At 38.4% G+C, this 20,370-nt stretch overlaps 1 protein-coding gene across 4 annotated transcripts in view; it reads right to left on the reverse strand.

Annotated features, from left to right (window-relative positions):
• Positions 1-20,370, reverse strand: part of R3HCC1L (R3H domain and coiled-coil containing 1 like) — a 67,653-nt gene that overhangs the window by 23,494 nt on the left and 23,789 nt on the right. For 2 of the 4 annotated variants that reach the window (XM_018041558.1, XM_005698308.3), the window contains one exon: positions 7,472-9,291. In XM_018041558.1, the coding sequence (XP_017897047.1) occupies positions 7,472-9,277 (1,806 nt within the window). In that variant the 5' untranslated portion in view covers positions 9,278-9,291. Of the gene's footprint in view, positions 1-7,471; positions 9,292-20,370 lie in introns of those variants that run through there. The other 2 variants (XM_018041559.1, XM_005698309.3) reach the window with 2 other exon arrangements.

A 20,370-nucleotide genomic window follows, 5' to 3' on the forward strand; every position in this document is an offset into this window, starting at 1 on the left:
AATGCAGAGTTCCAAAGAACAGCAAGGAGAGATAAGAAAGCCTTCCTCAGCGATCAATGCAAAGAAATAGAGGAAAAAATAAAATGGGAAAGACTAGAGATCTCTTCAAGAAAATTAGAGATACCAAGGGAACATTTCACACAAAGATGGGCTCAATAAAGGACAGAAATGGTAGGGACCTAACAGAAGCAGAAGATATTAAGAAGAGGTGGCAAGAATACACAGAAGACTTGTACAAAAAAGATCTTCACGACCCAGATAATCACGAAGGTGTGATCACTCCTACTCACCTAGAGCTGGACATCCTGGAATGTGAAGTCAAGTGGGCCTTAGGAAGCATCACTACAAACAAAGCTGGTGGAAGTAATGGAATTCCAGTTGAGCTATTTCAAATTCTAAAAGACGATGCTGTGAAAGTGCTGCACTCAATATGTCAGCAAATTTGGAAAACTCAGCAGTGGCCACAGGACTGGAAAAGGTCAGTTTTCATTTCAATCCCAAAGAAAGGCAATCTCAAAGAATGCTCAAACTACCACACAATTGCACTCATCTCACATGCTAGTGAAGTAATGCTGAAAATTCTCCAAGCCAGGCTTTAGCAATACATGAACCGTGAACTTGCAGATGTTCAAGCTGGTTTTAGGAAAGGCAGAGGAACCACAGATCAAACTGCCAACATCTGCTGGATCATGGAAAAAGCAAGAGAGTTCCAGAAAAACATCTATTTCTGCTTTATTGACTATGCCAAAGCCTTTGACTATGTGGATCATAATAAACTGTGGAAAATTCTGAAAGAGATGGAATACCAGACCACCTGACCTGCCTCTTGAGAAACAGGTATGCAGGTCAGGAAGCAACAGTCAGAACTGGGCATGGAACAACAGACTGGTTCCAAATAGGAAAAGGAGTACATCAAGGACTGTATATTGTCACCCTGCTTATTTAACTTCTATGCAGAGTACATCATGAGAAATGCTGGGCTGGAGGAAGCACAAGCTGGAATCAAGATTGCCGAGAGAAATATCAATAACCTCAGATATGCAGATGACACCACCCTTATGGCAGAAAGTGAAGAAGAACTAAAGAGCCTCTTGATGAAAGTGGAAGAGGAGAGTGAAAAAGTTGGCTTAAAGCTCAACATTCAGAAAATGAAGATCATGGCATCCAGTCTCATCATTTCACAGCAAATAGATGGGGAAACAGTGGCTGACTTTATTTTTGGGGGCTCCAAAATCACTGCAGATGGAACTGCAGCCATGAAATTAAAAGACGCTTACTCCTTAGAAGAAAAGTTATGACCAACCTACACAGCATATTAAAAAGCAGAGACATCACTTTGTCAACAAAGGTCCATCTAGCCAAGGCTATGGTTTTTCCAGTAGTCATGTATGGATGTGAGAGTTGGACTGTAAAGAAAGCTGAGCGCCGAAGAATTGATGCTTTTGAACTGTGGTGTTGGAGAAGACTCTTGAGAGTCCCTTGGACTTCAAGGAGATCCAACCAGTCCATCCTAAGGGAGATCAGTCCTGGGTGTTCATTGGAGGGACTGATGTTGAAGCTGAAACTCCAATACTTTGGCCACCTGATGTGGAGAGCTGACTCATTTGAAAAGACCCTGATGCTGGGAGAGATTGAGGGCAGGAGCAGAAGGGGACAACAGAGGATGAATGGTTGGATGGCATCACTGGCACAATGGACATGGGTTTGGGTGGACTCTGGGAGTTGGTGATGGATAGGGAGGCCTGGTGTACCGCTATTCACGGGGTCGCAGAGTCAGACAGGACTGAGCGACTGAACTGAACTTGTCACAGCCAGTCTAGGGTTCTGTGCTCTGGCAGCCTTAACAAGTTAATGCAGGGAGTAAAGCTGGAGTTTCAGCTTCCTCATCAATATTCTGATTCTATAATACAACTACAAGGGACATGTAATATTCACCCCTATATACTCCCACTGCACACATTAACTTGCACAAACTAGGCATTCAAAAAATACTTGTGGAATGAATACTTGAGGCACATGCCTCAAATTAATTACTTTGTCCAAATGCCTGCTTATCGAGACTGATTTTACAGGGAGCCCTCATCAATAAGAATTTGATTTATGCAACATATATTTTTTAAATGATTTTGGATGGCATTTTGAAATTTGGGGTAAAATGACACTTTTTTCCTTCCCTTTACCAGTAGACTTTAAATGTTCTGGTTATATAAATCATGCAAACAATTCAACAAATTATAAAAGGAAGGCAACAACAACAAAATTTCTCAATAGATCATCTAAACTTCTGATAGTGACAAATTCAGGACCTAAATCTGGGAACATTCCGTATTTTTTTATAAGCTGCTCTCACAGCCTGGAATGCCTTGTCTGCTTCTGATCCTTCTTCTAAGACCCAGCTTCAATCTTTATCTCCTCTTGAAGACTTTCCCATTGACCCCATTTTGATGGTTTCTCCACTCCTTATACTACTGAATCATTACACTTAGAAGCTGGATATATATCATATTTCATCAATTCTAAGGTACTCATTTTAACATCTCCAATATCAGTATGCATCTTAATCATCATACATATTGTCATTGCTTGCCTGCATACGCATGAGACCCAAAAGCACCAGTACCAAAATTTGCAGGCATTTCACACTGGTCCCGCAGTGTGGAAGAAAATCTCAATATAAGAATACTTCTATGTAAATGCAAAGATGGCTGAAGAATCCAGCAAGAATGATTTTTGCTTTTTTTGTGTATTCTTATAAGAAATGCTGTATCATCAGAGTTCTTGTTGGCACAGAAAGTGATAAGAGGATGGGAAGGCATCAACATCAATGACTGAGTCAAGAAATTATTAGAAAGAGCTGGGCGATAACACAAAGTTTTAGGAAACTAACCAATTTATTTCACCTACATTTCACCTACAAGATATTTCACATATCTGTAAGATACAATACATGATAAAACTCACATCTAAGTCTGTGTGCTACTACGCTGTGCTCAGTCATATCTGACTCTTTGTAACCCCATGGACTGTAGCCCACCAGGCTCCCTTGTCCATGGGATTTCCCAGGCAAGAATACTGGAGTGGGTCGCCATTTCCTACTCCAGGGGATCTTCCAGCGATCGAACTTGCATCTCACGCATCTCCTGCATTAGGAGGCAGATTCTTTACTACTGCACCACCTGAGACCCCTCCTTTAATAAGTAAGCCTAAAGAAGCTCTTTTGATAGGTATAAAATAAAATTCCAAAGGGTAAGCGAACAAATCAAAAGCTAGAATTAAAATGTTTTACCCATTTAACTTCCCGTATTTGGCAAACAGGGAAATATCACTATTTTTAAAGTATTTTCAAGCATTTTGTAAAATTTCTCATGACCTAAAGTCCAAACACATACAAAAAGAGTTCCCTAAAAAGATAATAAAACTACAGTGTATAATATACAGCATAAGTTATGGCTTCCATCCCTTTTCTATACTGCTTTGGGCATAAATCCTTTACAATAGTAGAAGGATAAATTTAGACTTTTAAACTTTTTAACATTTTACACATTAAGAGTAGTAATGTCTTCAGTAGTGTTCTCAACCTGCAAATAAAATTATATAATATATCTAGGGCTATGCCTCCACTGACCTTATCAAGAAACCAGGGCTAGAAATGCAAACTTTGACCTCATAAAATGTATAACACAGAATAGACAGAATGGCATTCAAGGTGCCACCTAAAGATTTCTCTAGAATAGGCATCAGCACATTTCAATATCACTGATAATCACCAGTGAGAGAAAGCCATGGCTATAGCCTTGGATTAAGGCACAGTAAGAGAGAAGAAAGGGTGAAAGTGAATAAGAATACAGAAAAGGAGAAGAACAAAAGGAAATAAGAAAGCAAGCTACAATAATGAGGCATGTCAGATGAACATTTACTGATCCCAGTGCCAGAGGACAAATGTGAGAGCTCTAGTTGCTTCTAACTAACAGTAATATGTGGCACGTAAATATTGGCAGGGACCATCAATACAGTAAACCAACAGGGACCTGGATCCTATTCAAACAGTACAGAAAGGCTAATATGGCAAACTGATGCTGGCATTCTTGGGAAGACGCTATCCAAACCCACTGAACAGTGAAAACACTAGTAGATTAAACTTATAGTCAAGAGGAAGACTGAGAAAATAGGGAGACATCTCTGGATTCCCTCATCTTCCCAGCATGACTGGAATGACTAGATGGAAAGATACCACTGATGAAATATGAACATGAGTAGGCACACACAGAAAGATGATTTGGAAATGAATGGTATTCCTTTTCTCTTTTCCATGGTTATACATTGTTAGTAACTGTATATAACAAAAGAAAACTCCTACCTAAATATTTACCCCTATCTACCCTCAAAACCAGAAATGGCCACTGAAGGGACCAGGTGCCAGCATCTAGCAATATCAGTGTTATGCTGCTGACATCTCACTAGCCCTCCTACTAGTAAGTCTGCTGATTGATACAGGAGGCAGAAAAGGAAGTTTTATCTAGACAATAATTCCTATGTTCTGGTACCAAGATCTTAAAGGTTAAAAGAAGTCATGCCAATATCCTTTTCTTTCTCAGTTAAAAATCTCAATTTCTGGGTATCCCATACCAGGGCTTTAGGAGATCATGTAATCTTTAGAGACTCATCAAGAGCTGCAGTTCTGGGAGCTAATGACTCAGGCAGATTTAGAAGTTCAAAAGGTCAGGAAAGTGCTTCACCTGCCAATGATGACCACCCCCTGCTCTAGAGCACACTTCCCTGCCTACCGGAAGTATGAGGCATACCTCTGTGGCTAGCCATTGTCATCAAAGAAACAGGCCAGGTGGGAAAAGAGCCAAAACTCTTTGGTTGGAAAGTTTTCAAGGTAAGCAGACACTTACTTTAATGAAGTACATTTGGAACAATGTAAATAATAAATTAGGACTAATAGTTACCAAAAGGCTATTAATTTTCTTGGATTTGTGACATCTTTTAATAACATTATCATTATTACACGTTTTAAAACCCAAAGCACAGGAGACAACAGCTGGCAGCTGGATCCACTACTTGCACTCTCGATCCAACTTCTTTCCTGCTCTCATCTATCTTCATGCCTCAACATAGATCCCAAATGTTACCAAACACTTCAAAAGATACCCAAACACAATACCCAGGCACTGGCTATCTTCAGCTTAAAACTCCACCGGCTCTGTTTTCCAGCTGTTCCCAACTTTAGTTCAAGCCAGTGTTTTCTTTGGCAATATTACTATGCCCCTCTGGAGACTTGGCTGCCTAAATTCTTTCTCACCTAAACAGTGTTAAGATCTAACAACCGAGTTGCACACCTGAACCTCCCTCCTCCCAGCACAGAAGCCATAGCCCTAAGCTACCACACAGACTCAAAGTTCCAGCAGCTGTGACGTTTGAAAGCTCCTGGAGGCTACCCAGAAAGGCAGAGAGCAACTGCCCTACTGACTCACATTCATTCAATAAATATTACGGAGTCCTACCATGTATAAAAAGGCTCTGTGTCCTATGCCCTCCTTTTGTAAGAAGCTTTGTTTTGATCTCACCTACGCACACCTGTGGTCTCTCATCTCCTAAAGCAGTTCCTTTGCCAACTAAGAATACTGCTTCCTTCCCAAGACTAAGGCCCTCTGCCAATGCTTGGGTCCTTAATAACTTCTCTATAATCACCTAACTCACCATATTATTAGTATATTTCAACCTGATTTGGTTCTAAAATCTCTGCTGAACAGTGTTTTTCTTTTTCATTATGAGCTGACGGCCCTCTCATGTTACCACACTCACATCTTGATGTAATTTAAGCTTGCATGTTGCCTGTGAGCAGTGGTTCTCACTTGATGTGCATGTGAATCTCACTGCAGAGTTTGCATTTCTAGTAAGTTCCCTAGTGATGCTTATGCTGCTAGTCCAGGGACCATACTTTGGAAACGATCACCCTGGAGAATCTGATGAAAGTTATGAAAGACTGCACTCACACACAAAATTTTGCATGCAATTTCAAAGGGTTCATGAACATTAATATGTAGATGCCTTTCTGCTCTATATTCTTTCTAAGAAATGTTTAAGATCTACTGTTTCCTGACGTCACAGTAATAAGTACTAATTGGTACAAATGTGCATGCAAACACCTCCCAAGAGCAAGGAGGAAGTGCTTGATACAGGAAACTCAATTCCGCCCAATGGGTTGCCCTCTTCAGTCTCACGTGCCTCTTTTATACGGGCTTGTAAACATTTTTCTGTACTTCTGGTTCAACTATCGGAAACAAAAGACTCATCACTTGGCATTTAAAATGCTCTGTGGAGTCACTCATACAAACCCATCTTACATGTGAGGAAGTGGTCTGGTAGAAAGAACATAAACACAGGATTCTAACATGTATACTATCATGTAAGAATTGAATCGCCAGTCTATGTCTGACGCAGGATACAGCATGCTTGGAGCTGGTGCATGGGGATGACCCAGAGAGATGTTATGGGGAGGGAGGTGGGAGGGGGGTTCATGTTTGGGAACGCATGTAAGAATTAAAGATTTTAAAATTTAAAAAATAAATTAAAAAAAAAATAAAATTAAATTAAATTAAAAAAAAAAAAAAAAGACAGGAGACTGAAATTCTGAATCTGCCTTTCTTAAAAATACAACCATTAACCTTCAATTCCCGCGTGTATAAAACTGGAGATTTTATAGGGAAATGATTTTTTCCCCTTCTAGGCAAAGGTTATATGAACTCACTATAAGGAATGAAAGGGGAAATGATTCTACTATTCAAAACCAACTATTCTTATTCATGGTAAGGAATTTAAATGCTGGATAGAGAGGGAATGTCTAAATCAAGAAAATGAAAAGACTGAACTAAATAATTTCTAAAATGCCTTCAAATCCAACATTTTGTATTTATGAACTCTACCTAGCCAGCATGTTTTCTGTATGTATTCAACAATCACTTATTCTTTAACTCAGCACAAACTTCTTAAAAAAACCACCATACATTCCTTTATCACACCCTTCCTTCCCTCTAGAGTGTCTAACAACATTCCAACATCTGTTGGAATAAAATAAGTATAAATAATAAATTCTTCTTCTCTTCAAATAGGCTGGTGTAAAATACATCTTGTCAACACAGAAAAGCCTTTTCAAAGACGTTTCCCTCTGTATTTTCTCAACAGTTAGCCAGAAGCCATTAAACTCATCTTTAATCTATTCAGTAAGATCTCTCAGGATTCTGCTATTAGAGATATAGTTTACCAGGAGACGTTTTGTTTCTTAAAGATCAGACTGTTCTTTTTGCAATCTACAATCCTATTAGTTTGTTGCAGGAACTGTTACACTGGATATAATATGAGTGAATGTGTGAGTGTACAAAAACGCCTGCTAAAGTTATTTCCCAAATCCTAGGTTCTATGAATTGATAAACTACCTAAGTGGCAAGCAATTTCTACTAAAACATACCTCTTCTAGAAGACGTGGGTCCAGGCACTCACCATCATCATTGAACATAGACTCCCAGCTCTCCTCAGTAGCAGCACTTCTTTCTGTGTGAGATATATCCGTTGCTTTAGGCTCCACGGATGTTTCCTTAGATACTGATTCTATATCAGGAAAGGATACACCAAATTCCACATTCTCTGAGTCGCCATCTTCTTTTGTTTTGAACTCTTCAGCAGTCTTAAGTTCATGCAATGCCTCTGTTATATCACCAGTACCATCAAGGTCACTGCCCAAGGCACTATCTGAAAACACGTTTGTCCCATTTAACATACTGAATTCAGAGTCCAAAAAAGTGTTACAATTACTACCAGTTATCTCCTTTACAGGTAAAGAGGAAGTACAATCAGACAAGCTCTCTATCAACTTTCCTGTTGACTCTGTGAAACTAGATGAAATACTCTCAGCATAGATAGCTGAGTAAGCAGTCAGGTTACTGAAATTTTCAGTGTCATTCCCACTTCTAGCTGCATGAAGGGCTGTATCTGCATTCATTTCTAAACAGTCTGAGAAACTCCCTGTGTTGCTACAAGCCTCATCAGCTACTTTAACTGCAACTACACAAGGGCTGCCTACAGTTATTTGATCAGATATGGTATCTGTAACATCCACTGTACATATCTTATTGGTAATGTCACGTACACTCTCGGACTCATTATCTGTATATGTTTCATGAGCAAGGGCAGCTGTGTCAGAAGATTTGTGCTTTACACATAACTCATCAGCAGCGTTGTCATTCTCTTCACACTCTCTAATCGTTTTTGGATGAGAAATGTCATTTGCGCTCTCTAATTTGCTGCCCATAGTCATTTGATGAGAGAGGTGACCCACAGTCTCAGGAATGGAATCCATACCTTTCTGACTCGATATGGAATCTGTCCTGTTGGCTGTATCACCAACATTCTCAGCATCCAAGTCCACGTAAGCCTGACCAATGATACCATCTGAACTTCCAGGAACAGAATCAGTAGTGATGGCGCCATTGCTGTGCTTTAGCATTCCACCTAATGTTTGCATGCCTCGTTGTACAATTCCAGAATCAGAGTTTTGTTTTACTGGTGAGATCACATTCTCAGGTTTCACCACAGAATTAAAATCTCCAGGAAACTGGGGTAGTATCTTCATAGTCTCGGCATCAGTTTCCATTCTGTTTTCCAAATTTCTATCTTCAAATATTTCCCCATTTAGTTCATTTCTCTCGGTAACAGAGACTTCCACGTTTCTGGATGGCTTGTTTGGAACCTGAGCCTTACTGATTTCTGAACAAGACTGGGATAGAAGCAACCCATCGTGTTCTCTCACATCTCTGATTTCAACCTCCAAACACCCTACCTTCTTTGGTTTAAAATGTCTTTGTAAAGGTATGCTAGGTACAACCCCAGTATTCAAGACTCTTTGTTGATGTCCTTGGGACAATACTTCTTTGGATTCTGCAGCTGCCCTCTTAGTACAAACCCTATCTTTCTTTCTTTCTTGAAGGCATGTATCTTTTTTAAATTTCATTGAAGATTTCTTTCCTTCTCTACGACTGTGCTCCTTTTTATCAGGATTAGTACTCAGTCTTGGAGTCTCGCATTTGTCTCGAAAGATCTCCTTTCGGGAGAGAGAATCTTCCCTTTGTTCTTCTTTCACCACGGAGTCCGGTGGACCACAGCTTTTTCCCTCATCGCCTGATCTGAGTAGTACTATGCCCCTTCGAGCTTTGGGAACATAAAGTGCCATGTCAGGCCTCCTGGCTCGAACCCTGCATCTCTCTGCTTCTTGCTGCATGGCACCACCTCAATCTGCAAGAGAAAGAGACAAAATGACTCAATTACCAAAAACTAATTACAATGTATTGAACCGAGAGATTTTAAAGATGGGGCCTACTAATCCATCCTATAGAAACTCTCAAGTTCAAAGCAAGTAAAATCTGCCATAAACTAATTAATGCAATCAGGCAAGCAACTAAGGAAAGTAAATTCCAAAATAACTCATGAACCCATGGATTTTATCTTTATAGCCTCTTTCCTCTATCTTGCTGATTTTAAGAGCAACATATGAGTAAGAGTAGCCTGAATGTGGGCTAGAAAATGAGACAACTAATCAGACTATTTTCTAGAAGATGTTTCTTGTAAACTATGATTTTTAGGAAAGAAATAGGTTGTGGGAAAGAGAAAGTCATCATTCTATTAACACTATTTAATCAAGTGACCTACTATATATTTTTCTTCCTTCCAGTAGCAAATAAATCAGTCTGGGTACAGTAAAGGAGGGTGGAGGTCAAGGAATATGATGAGACAACTCACTGGTTAACTCCCTGACAACCTCTACTAAGGTTGGCCAATGGAATTTAACAAGCAGAAAAATTTAACAAAGGTTAAATAAAACTTTATCTACTATCTACAAAATACAGGGGAATGTACTAGACAATTCCACACTGAGTTATTCTTTTAATCCTCAAAATAATACTGTGAAGTATGTACTAGTCTGTCCAGAGCAAAGAGCATAAGAAGATGCGGAATGAAGCAGGGCAAAGACTAATAGAGTTTTGCCAAGAAAATGCACTGGTCATAGCAAACACCCTCTTCCAACAACACAGGAGACGACTCTACACATGGACATCACCAGATGGTCAATATCGAAATCAGATTGATTATATTTTATGCAGCCAAAGCTGGAGAAGCTCTATACAGTCAACAAAAACAAAACCAGGAGCTGACTGTGGCTCAGATCATGAACTCCTTATTACCAAATTCAGACTTCAATTGAAGAAAGTAGGGAAAACCGCTAGACCATTCAGGTATGACCTAAATCAAATCCCTTATGATTATACAGTGGAAGTGAGAAATAGATTTAAGGGCCTAGATCTGATCAATAGAGTGCCTGAAGAACTATGGACACAGGTTAGTGACATTGTGCAGGAGACAGGGATCAAGACCATCCCCATGGAAAAGAAATGCAAAAAAGCAAAATGGCTGTCTGGGGAGGCCTTACAAATAGCTGTGAAGAGAAGGGAGGCGAAAAGCAGAGGAGAAAAGGAAAGATATAGGCATCTAAATGCAGAGTTCCAAAGAATAGCAAGAAGAGATAAGAAAGCCTTCTTCAGCGATCAATGCAAAGAAATAGAGGAAAACAACAGACTGGGAAAGACTAGAGATCTCTTCAAGAAAATTAGAGATACCAAGGGAACATTTCATGCAAAGATGGGCTCGATAAAGGACAGAAATGGTATGGACCTAACAGAAGCAGAAGATATTAAGAAGAGGTGGCAAGAATACATGGAAGAACTGTACAAAAAAGATCTTCATGACCCAGATAGTCATGATGATGTGATCACTAATCTAGAACCAGACATCTTGGAATGTGAAGTCAAGTGGGCCTTAGAAAGCATCACTACGAACAAAGCTAGTGGAGGTGATGGAATTCCAATTGAGCTGTTTCAAATCCTGAAAGATCATGCTGTGAAAGTGCTGCACTCAATATGCCAGCAAATTTGGAAAACTCAGCAGTGGCCACAGGACTGGAAAAGGTCAGTTTTCATTCCAATCCCAAAGAAAGGCAATGCAAAAGAATGCTCAAACTACCACACAATTGCACTCATCTCACATGCTAGTAAAGTAATGCTCAAAATTCTCCAAGCCAGGCTTCAGCAATACGTGAACCGTGAACTCCCTGACGCTCAAGCTGGTTTTAGAAAAGGCAGAGGAACCAGAGATCAAATTGCCAACATCCACCGGATCATCGAAAAAGCAAGAGTTCCAAAAAAACATCTATTTCTGCTTTATTGACTATGCCAAAGCCTTTGACTGTGTGGATCACAATCAACTGTGGAAAATTCTGAAAGAGATGGGAATACCAGACCACCTGACCTGCCTCTTGAGAAATCTGTATGCAGGTCAGGAAGCAACAGTTAGAACTGGACATGAACAACAGACTGGTTCCAAATAGGAAAAGGAGTACATCAAGGCTGTATATTGTCACCCTGCTTATTTAACTTATATGCAGAGTACATCATGAGAAACGCTGGGCTGGAAGAAACACAAGCTGGAATCAAGATTGCTGGGAAAAATATCAATAACCTCAGATATGCAGATGACACCACTCTTATGACAGAAAGTAAAGAGGAGCTAAAAAGCCTCTTGATGAAAGTGAAAGAGGAGAGTGAAAAAGTTGGCTTAAAGCTCAACATTCAGAAAACGAAGATCATAGTATCCGGTCCCATCACTTCATGGGAAATAGATGGGGAAACAGGGGAAACAGTGTCAGACTTTATCTTTCTGGGCTCCAGAATCACTGCAGATGGTGACTGCAGCCATGAAATTAAAAGATGCTTACTCTTTGGAAGAAAAGCTATGACCAACCTAGATAGCATATTGAAAATCAGAGACATTACTTTGCCGACTAAGGTCCGTCTAGTCAAGGCTATGGTTTTTCCAGTGGTCATGTATGGATGTGAGAGTTGGACTGTGAAGAAGGCTGAGCGCCAAAGAATTGATGCGTTTGAACTGTGGTGTTGGAGAAGACTCTTAAGAGTCCCTTGGACTGCAAGGAGATCCAACCAGTCCATTCTGAAGGAGATCAACCCTGGGATTTCTTTGGAAGGAATGATGCTAAAGCTGAAACTCCAGTACTTTGGCCACCTCATGTGAAGAGTTGACTCATTGGAAAAAACTCTGATGCTGGGAGGGATTGGGGGCAGGAGGAAAAGGGGACGACTGAGGATGAGATGGCTGGATGGCATCACAGACTCACTGGACGTGAGTCTGAGTGAACTCCGGGAGATGGTGATGGACAGGGAGGCCTGGCGTGCTGCGATTCATGGGGTCGCAAAGAGTCGGACACGACTGAGCGACTGAACTGAAATGAACTGAACACGTAGCAAAGAAACACCCATATACGCTCAGAAAAGTGAAAGTGAAAGTCGCTCAGTTGCATCCAGCCCTTTGCAACCCCATGGACTGTACAGTCCATGGAATTCTCCAGGCCAATCTACTAGAGTAGGTAGCCTTTCCCTCCTCCAGGGGATCTTCCCAACCCAGGGATTGAACCCAGGTCTCCTGCATTGCAGGTGGATTCTCAGACACACCACTGTTAATATTTTACCACATACCTTTCAAAGGAAAAAGATAATAGGAGGGGAAGACTAACAAATCCTGTTCACTCTAGTACAGATCCCTGACACTTCACCTGATCAGAATACTTCCTCACTGAATAAGCTCCGCTTTCAGGGCGCAGGCTATTTTCTTTTTCAGCCCAGTGATCCACCGGTCCCTTTTCTCTTCTAATGTCCTAACCATCTCGCTCATCATTCTTCATGGGTTTTCTATCTTTCCACTTGTGGAAGAATGTGACTTCAACATTTAACCATGCCAGGGTCTTTTGAAAATGCCTACTTTTCAAAAACAGAAGGACTGAAGTATATTTCACTGGAGAGGACACCAGAGACATAGCGTAACCCAATCTCAGTTGAGCAAAGCATCTGACAAAATACATCATGACGGACTGTAAGCCAGTGATATACGGGTGACTAAGAACTGGTAGGTAGACTCATAGCAAAAAGTAATGATAAGGTAGAAGCACATTCAGAGAGGGCTATTTAATGGAGAACTCTATTACTGATACCTTTTAAAATTCAACATTTTAAACAAAACTTTCAATGCAAACAATAAACACTGAGTGTTTATCAAATGTGCAACTGATACAAAATTGACAGGATTAATAAACACCAAAAATGATAAAATTATAATTTAATATAATTTCTATAATTGGGAATGCTGTGCTGAAAACAATATTAAGACTAAGAATGAATAAATACAAAGACTTGCTTTGGGTTAAAAAAAATTCAAGCAACATAGAATAAAATGTATAACTGGCACACACACACAAAACAAGATTTAAAGGCTTTTACTTCATCTACAAAGTCAATAAAAGTCAAAAGACAGTGAGTGACGTGGGTGTTTAGAAAGAAACACGGTCTAAAATATAGAGCCTAGAAAATATATGACACAAAGTGTGGTTGAAGAAACTAAAGGTATACTCTGCCCAAAAAGGTCTAAATGGAGACAGTCCAGCTACCTTCATACCTGACGACTGTTGCTCTACAAGGTTGGTTGCTTCTGTGTTTCTCCAGAAGTCAATTACCAGAACTAGCTGGAAAAAATTAAAATAAAACAAAGTATACCTCAAGATAAAAAAGAACTCTACTTTCAGAATTCTCCAGCACTGCTGCTGCTGCTAAGTTGCTTCAGTTGTGTCTGACTCTGTGCGACCCCATAGACGGCAGCCCATCAGGCTCCGCCATCCCTGGGATTCTCCAAGCAAGAACACTGGAGTGGGTTGCCATTTCCTTCTCCAATGCATGAAAGTGAAGAGTGAAAGTGAAGTCACTGAGTCGCGTCCAACTCTCAGCGACCCCGTGGACTGCAGCCTACCAGGCTCCTCTGTCCATGGGATTTTCCAGCACTACTATCAGGTAAATGAGCTCTGCCTCTAGAATAATTTAAATACAGCCTAGACAATGGATTAACACTAGAGAAAGAATTTCTATCTGTAAGGCAGATTCACCTGTATTAATTTTAAGTGTTCTTCAAACTCTAAATTATGATTCTATTTGTCATTCACAATAGACATACATTGAAGGCTTCAAATTTTAAATTATTTTGTGCTACAGCAAATGGCTTTTGAAACTTAACCTTTTTTTTTCTTAGTTCATGCCTATATGTTGCCATGATGATTTTGAAAGCTGAGTAACAGTATAATAAATTTATATTATTGTCTATTTTCTACCAAAGCACTGAATTTGATTATGCCCTGACCAGCACTGTGCTGGTAAATGTTTAGCAACTGGCTTTCCAACTGTAGTTTGGGGTACTGGGTAATGCTTGGATTTACATAAATGATGTCACCAATGTGAGTGGTGTGACTTCTTTGCTGAAGTGGATAATAATCATTTTTGAATGAAAGAATATATTCACATTTTTTTGATTATGCACAATACAGTAAATAGCTAAAGACATGGCACTTTTGTAAGTCAGCATTATCAACACTGCTCCATCATTTTAAGCCTAGGCAATCAATAAGCAATAAATCAAACCCTCATTTAGGGCATTTGCTGATCTCTGTGGTGTAAATATGCCTATTGTGGTTAATTTCAAGCTACCAATGTGTTATCAGTGAACACTGTTTTTGTTTTCCTATCTTGCCATTCATTTCTTAAAGAAAGTGGGTTAGATGTCCTTTTAGAATTTACCACATTCTGGAGTTTGCTGCTTGTACTCTTTAGCACTAATAAGTTCTTATATATAATCTCTAAACTTCCCAAAAAATGGTAGCTGACCTACTGACTTGACAGAATTGGGATTTAATCTTTTTTAGTAAGTATATGGCATACATGGTGTTATGAACTTCCTACTGCATCACATCAGAGAGCAATAATGTCTGATTATCTCCTTTTCCATAATGTTACACATTGATCATTATTTATATGTCTCTGAGACAACTGTATGAAGCTTTTATTTTACACTATATTGTCTGAAGATATCTTTACATTGCTCCCATTCTTTAATGTACTTTGACTTCTACTGTTACTGTTCAGATATCTGCCATTAGTTTGTCACTGATTTGTAAGCATCTCTCTTTCCTCTCTGACGATTCTCAAGACATTCTCTTACATGTGTGTTTTCTCAGGTGCCTACTCAGTGTTTTGGTTTGTGTTCACGATTGCTTTTCTACTGGGGTAACACTATGCTTTTGAATTTTACCAATTCTATTTATTCAGAGCAGTACCTATGGAACCATCTTCTGTTATCATTAGTTTTCTCTTCACATTTGTCTATTTTACATTATATACTATCCAATCAGCTTTTTTTTAACGACTAAAGTTTTACTGTGAAGTGCTATTTATCACCCACCCTGGTCCTAATCTCCATGGCCTTTACGTTTTTTAATAGTTTTGTTTTTCTTCTTCTATCTTTAATCATTTTTAATATTTCTATTTTATTAATGTTAAGGGCTTCCCTAATAGCTCAGTTGGTAAAGAATCCACCTGCAATGTGGGAGACCTGTGTTCAATCCCGGAGTTGGGACGATCCCCTGGTGAAGGGAACAGCTACGCATCCCAGTATTCTGGCCTGGAGAATTCCATGTACTTTATAGTCCATGGGGTCACAAACAGTCAGACACAACTGAGTGACTTTCACTTTCACTAAAATTGTAGCATTAACTTTTAAATGAACTTTGCAAGTAATTTTAATTATTTAATAGTTCTACTTTGTGAAACTCCTGAGGATTTAATTCTGTTATCTCTTGTGTCTCTGACTTTTGTTTAAAGTACTGTTTTCTTTTGTTGTTGTAATTTTGGATAGTGAGCACAACATCAGTGGGGCTTTATCAATGGGAACTCCAAACAGCCAGACTATATGCATTTCTCTATTATAGAGTGATTCTACATTAATGTTAATTTTTAAGTTTGAAGTTTTCTTAATGATGCAGTAAATACAAATATAAAACACAAACCCAGATAAGAATAAAATAATAGGGACACAATCTTAGGAAACTTTCCCCCTTCACTCAGAACCCAGGTGAAAACAGGCAAGCATCCTTACTTTCTTTCTGTAACTCTGAGTAAACTTTTTTCCCCCCTAGTCTACCCTTTGAGTGAGGGTTAACACTTTGAGAAATCAAGGCTTTAGGAGGTGAGCTCAGTTCCAACTCATCTCTCCCAGGCCCAATACCTCCACTCTTATTTCTCACAGGGCTATTAAAATCTAAGCCTCTTAGTCATCAAGGACATCAACATTAGTAAAATGAAAAATAAACAAAAACTGTACACAAAATCTAAACAGGGAAGTTTTCTTAAAATTACAGCCCATTCACAGCCCAAATGAAACATATTTGGATATGTTTTCATATCTAAAACATAATACTAAGTGAAACAAGAAAATTACAATCCTTTTTTATTTTCTTTTTTTGCACAGAAGCGTGTGTGTACACATTAGTACAATCAAGTATAGGTTGTGGTTCCCAGCCCCATGCTTGACTAGCCCTTATATCAGACAAATTACTTAGCTTCACTGTGGCAAAAGTTACTACTTCAAGCCTTTGTTTACTCAAAGTATAAAATGAAGAAAACAAAAGACTTATTCGCAGACACACTGAACAAATTAATTACATGATGCCTATATGGAAATTTGCCAGTCATGTCGAAAGTCTCAATAAAAATTAGCTATTATTTAAACAGGCAGTTGAGTTCTTTAAGTTACAAGTTTACACAGGAATCAAAAGTGCCTTGATCACTTATAAAATCCATTTCTAAAGTCTCAATAAAAATTAGCTATTATTAAAATACGCAGTTGAGTTCTTTAAGTTACAAGTTTACACAGGAATCAAAAGTGCCTTGATCACTTATAAAATCCATTTCTATTTGACACTAACATCTATTGCAACTATGTATTCTGGCTTTGCCCCATCAATCACTCACTAATAGCCTAATGTTGCAAGCATCCAATAAGACAAAGTAAACACAATGCAATTCAATTGTAAAGTGAAAATAAAAACACTGAAAACAATACAGGATTTCATGAAGTCTATAAAATAATATTGAAGGAGTACTCATCTCAGAGCAAAACCCTTGGGGAATGAAGATGCAGCAAAATCAAACCAGGGAACAACTGAAGAAGAGAAAAATCTAACAAGGATGATGACAGGACAGAAATCAAGAAAAGAAATGTCAAGGGCTTAAGAAAGATCTCTTGAGAAAATGCTAACACTCTCAACAGTTCTGGTAAAACTGAAGCTCATCTAATCCATAGGATTGTTGCTGTTGTTTAGCCGCTAAGTCGTATACGACTCTGAGACCCCAGGGACTGCAGCCTGCCAGTCTCCTCTGTCCATGGGATTTCCCAGACAAAAATGCTAGAGTGTGCTGCCATTTCCTTCTCCCAGGGGATCTTCCTGGCACAGGGATCGAACCGCATCTCCTGTACTGCAAGTGGATTCTTTACCACTGAGACACTGGGGAAACCCAAATCTATTTGATAAATACCAAGAAAATCAAAGTAAAAGGATGCTACCAGACTAACGCAATTTCAGCAAAAAAAATTATAACAACAAAGTACTGATACTTCTTCTTTGTTAACTCTAAGAATAGCACAGCTGCAATTATAACTTAGATTTTATTAAATACATGGTAAAATGTTTTCATGTCAGAAAACTGCTCCTAGCAATTATATTCATTAATAATTATGAAATTTAGTCACCATTTTAAACAGGTCCACTTTAAGATATATTTCCAAAGTACCAATTTTCTCATTTAACAAAGTTTTCTCAAAAATATACATTCCTAATAAGGGGAGAAAGGCTATTATCTAAACTGTTAACAGTGGTTACATCTGGGAGAGCAGAACATGAGGAGAAAGGAATTAAGAATTTCTCTTTATACATTTAGCACAGAATTGGTTGAATTTGTTACAATAAATGTAGTTATCTTTGTAATTAAAAACAAAACTACTAAAACTTAAAGATATGCTATTGCTTTAGTATAACAGGCCATTACCATAAATTGGTGTAAGGAGAAAGCGAAGGCAATGAAAATTTTTTTGTTTGTTTTTTGGCAATGAAAATTGACAAACAGACTTTTATTGGACAAAGTAGGAAAATGATGAATGGAGAAAAGGGCAACCTCTTTAATACATGTCATAGGATAATAAAACAGCACAGAAAATATTTGATGTTGGGAAGATAACTTCACAAATGTTGCAGAATGCTGAGAAACCTACTTTTTGGTCTAGGAAGAACCTAGGGCTACATTGTCCAATACACTAACCAAAAGCCAAATGTAGTCAGTGAGCACTTGAGAAGTGGCCAGTCTAAATTAAGATGTGCTGTGCTTACAAAATGTCTCTGGATTTCAAAGACTTAGTATAGAAAATAAAAGTAAAATAATATTAATTATTAATATTAATATTCTTATATTGATTATATGTTTAATGATACTATTTTGTATATAACTGGTTAAATAAAAGACATTAAAGTGATTCTGTTTATTTTTGTTTTTAATGTGACTACTAGAGAATTTAAAATTGCACTTGTGGCTCACTTTTGTGGTCTATATTTTATTTTTAATGGGACCTTAATGCCAGAAGAACAAACACGGTCTTGCTTTTCCTCTTGTGTCTTATCTATTTCAGATTTTTTTCAGTTTCAGCAAGGGAATATAACAAACCAAGGAATCAACTAACTCATAAATCTACAGATAAATTTATCTCTGCACAATTTAATTTCTCAAATTTCATAATGATCAAAAAATAAAGCATCAAAAGAAGTAAAGTCTACTTATTATTCATAAATTAAAAGTAAGACTGAATGGACAACACTCTTATGTGGTGAAATTTACTCTCAACAAATTTGGGAGCATTTTTTCATATATGTCTAAAACTATGAAGGGCTTAGATTTAGAATCACTTCTTTGCATATTAATAAAACAACTGCCTTTGTTTTACTGGACTATTAAGAGCATTCTTATTCTCACTGGTCTACTTAGAAGCAGATAAAACTAAGAAATGCCGGTACCCTTCAGCTCAGTAGCATACATGTGCATCTGTAAAGAAATGAAAGAATCCTAAGAGGAGATTTAGAATGTTTATAATTAAATGTAATATATAAAATATACTAAGTGACACAAGTAAATGAATAGATTTCTGAGTACTAAAATATAATTACATACTTTTAACTCCTGGCCATCCCCTCTAAAAGATTCACTGTCTTTCTCGCTCTAATTTAATAGTTTGGTGAATGGTATCGCTCTCAATCTAGTAGTTCAGGCCAGAAACCTGGAAGTCGTTATCTCTGATATTTCAATTACCTACTTCTATACTGTTCATTCTGTTTCTAGACTGTTTCCTGTGATTTTCTAAAATACAAGTCAGATTTGGTTATCTCTTTGTTCAAAACCCTTCAGTGGCTCTTCAGTATCTTGCACAGCAGATATGGCCCTACATTATCTGGCTCCACTGCCACCCTAAAACTGCCCAGCCTCCCAGGGTCATCTCCAGCCACTCCTAACATCAGACTTACAGTCCATCAATTGATTCCAGCTCTGGTAGTACCAGAAACATGCCCAGCCGCATTCTCACACCTCTGTAATTTAAGATGCATTATTTTCTCAGTCAGATGACAGCCTGAGAGTCTCCTACATGCCCTTCACATCTCACCTAAAAGGTTAACTTTATAATTACATCACTGACTCCTTGATATGCTACAGCCCTACCCATAAGTTCTCACTATAATACAAATACTTTCATTGAAACAGTTATCATGTTGCTTTAGAGTTACGTATTTGCATGCCTGGCTCTCTTCTAAACAGTAATTAAGTTCCTTCAGTGTACAGTTAGTGTCTTTTTGTCTCATAGCACTGTACCTGGCACCAAATAAATACCACCTGTTAAATCATAGCAAGTGAAATTTCTCAATAGGTGATGTTCTCCCAACCCCTAGGTGGGACTTAAGGTCCCATTCACTTCACAAACATTTACTGAACATGTAGTATGTGCTAAGTCCCATCTTAGACACTGGGAACACAGCAATAAACAAAACAAAGTCTGGAATTGAGGAAGAAAATCTCTGTGTCTAAAAACAGACATGCAGCATAGGTTACTAACAGAGGAGGTCACAAGAAAAGGTTATTAATGATATATTTTCAAGGCAAAGCCAACAAAAACTTGATGATATGGTTGTATGGGATGTGATGGGAAGAGAGGAGCCACTTGAGAGTTTTGGTCTGATCAACCTGGATGATGACAGTTAAATTTACTAAGATAGGAAGGAAATAAGAAAAGAGGAATCAAGAGCTGTGGCTTGGATACTTTAAATGTGAATGCCTGCTG

The sequence above is a fragment of the Capra hircus genome, chromosome 26 (genome assembly GCF_001704415.2).
Source record: "Capra hircus breed San Clemente chromosome 26, ASM170441v1, whole genome shotgun sequence".
In the NCBI taxonomy this organism is placed as follows: Eukaryota; Metazoa; Chordata; class Mammalia; order Artiodactyla; family Bovidae; genus Capra; species Capra hircus.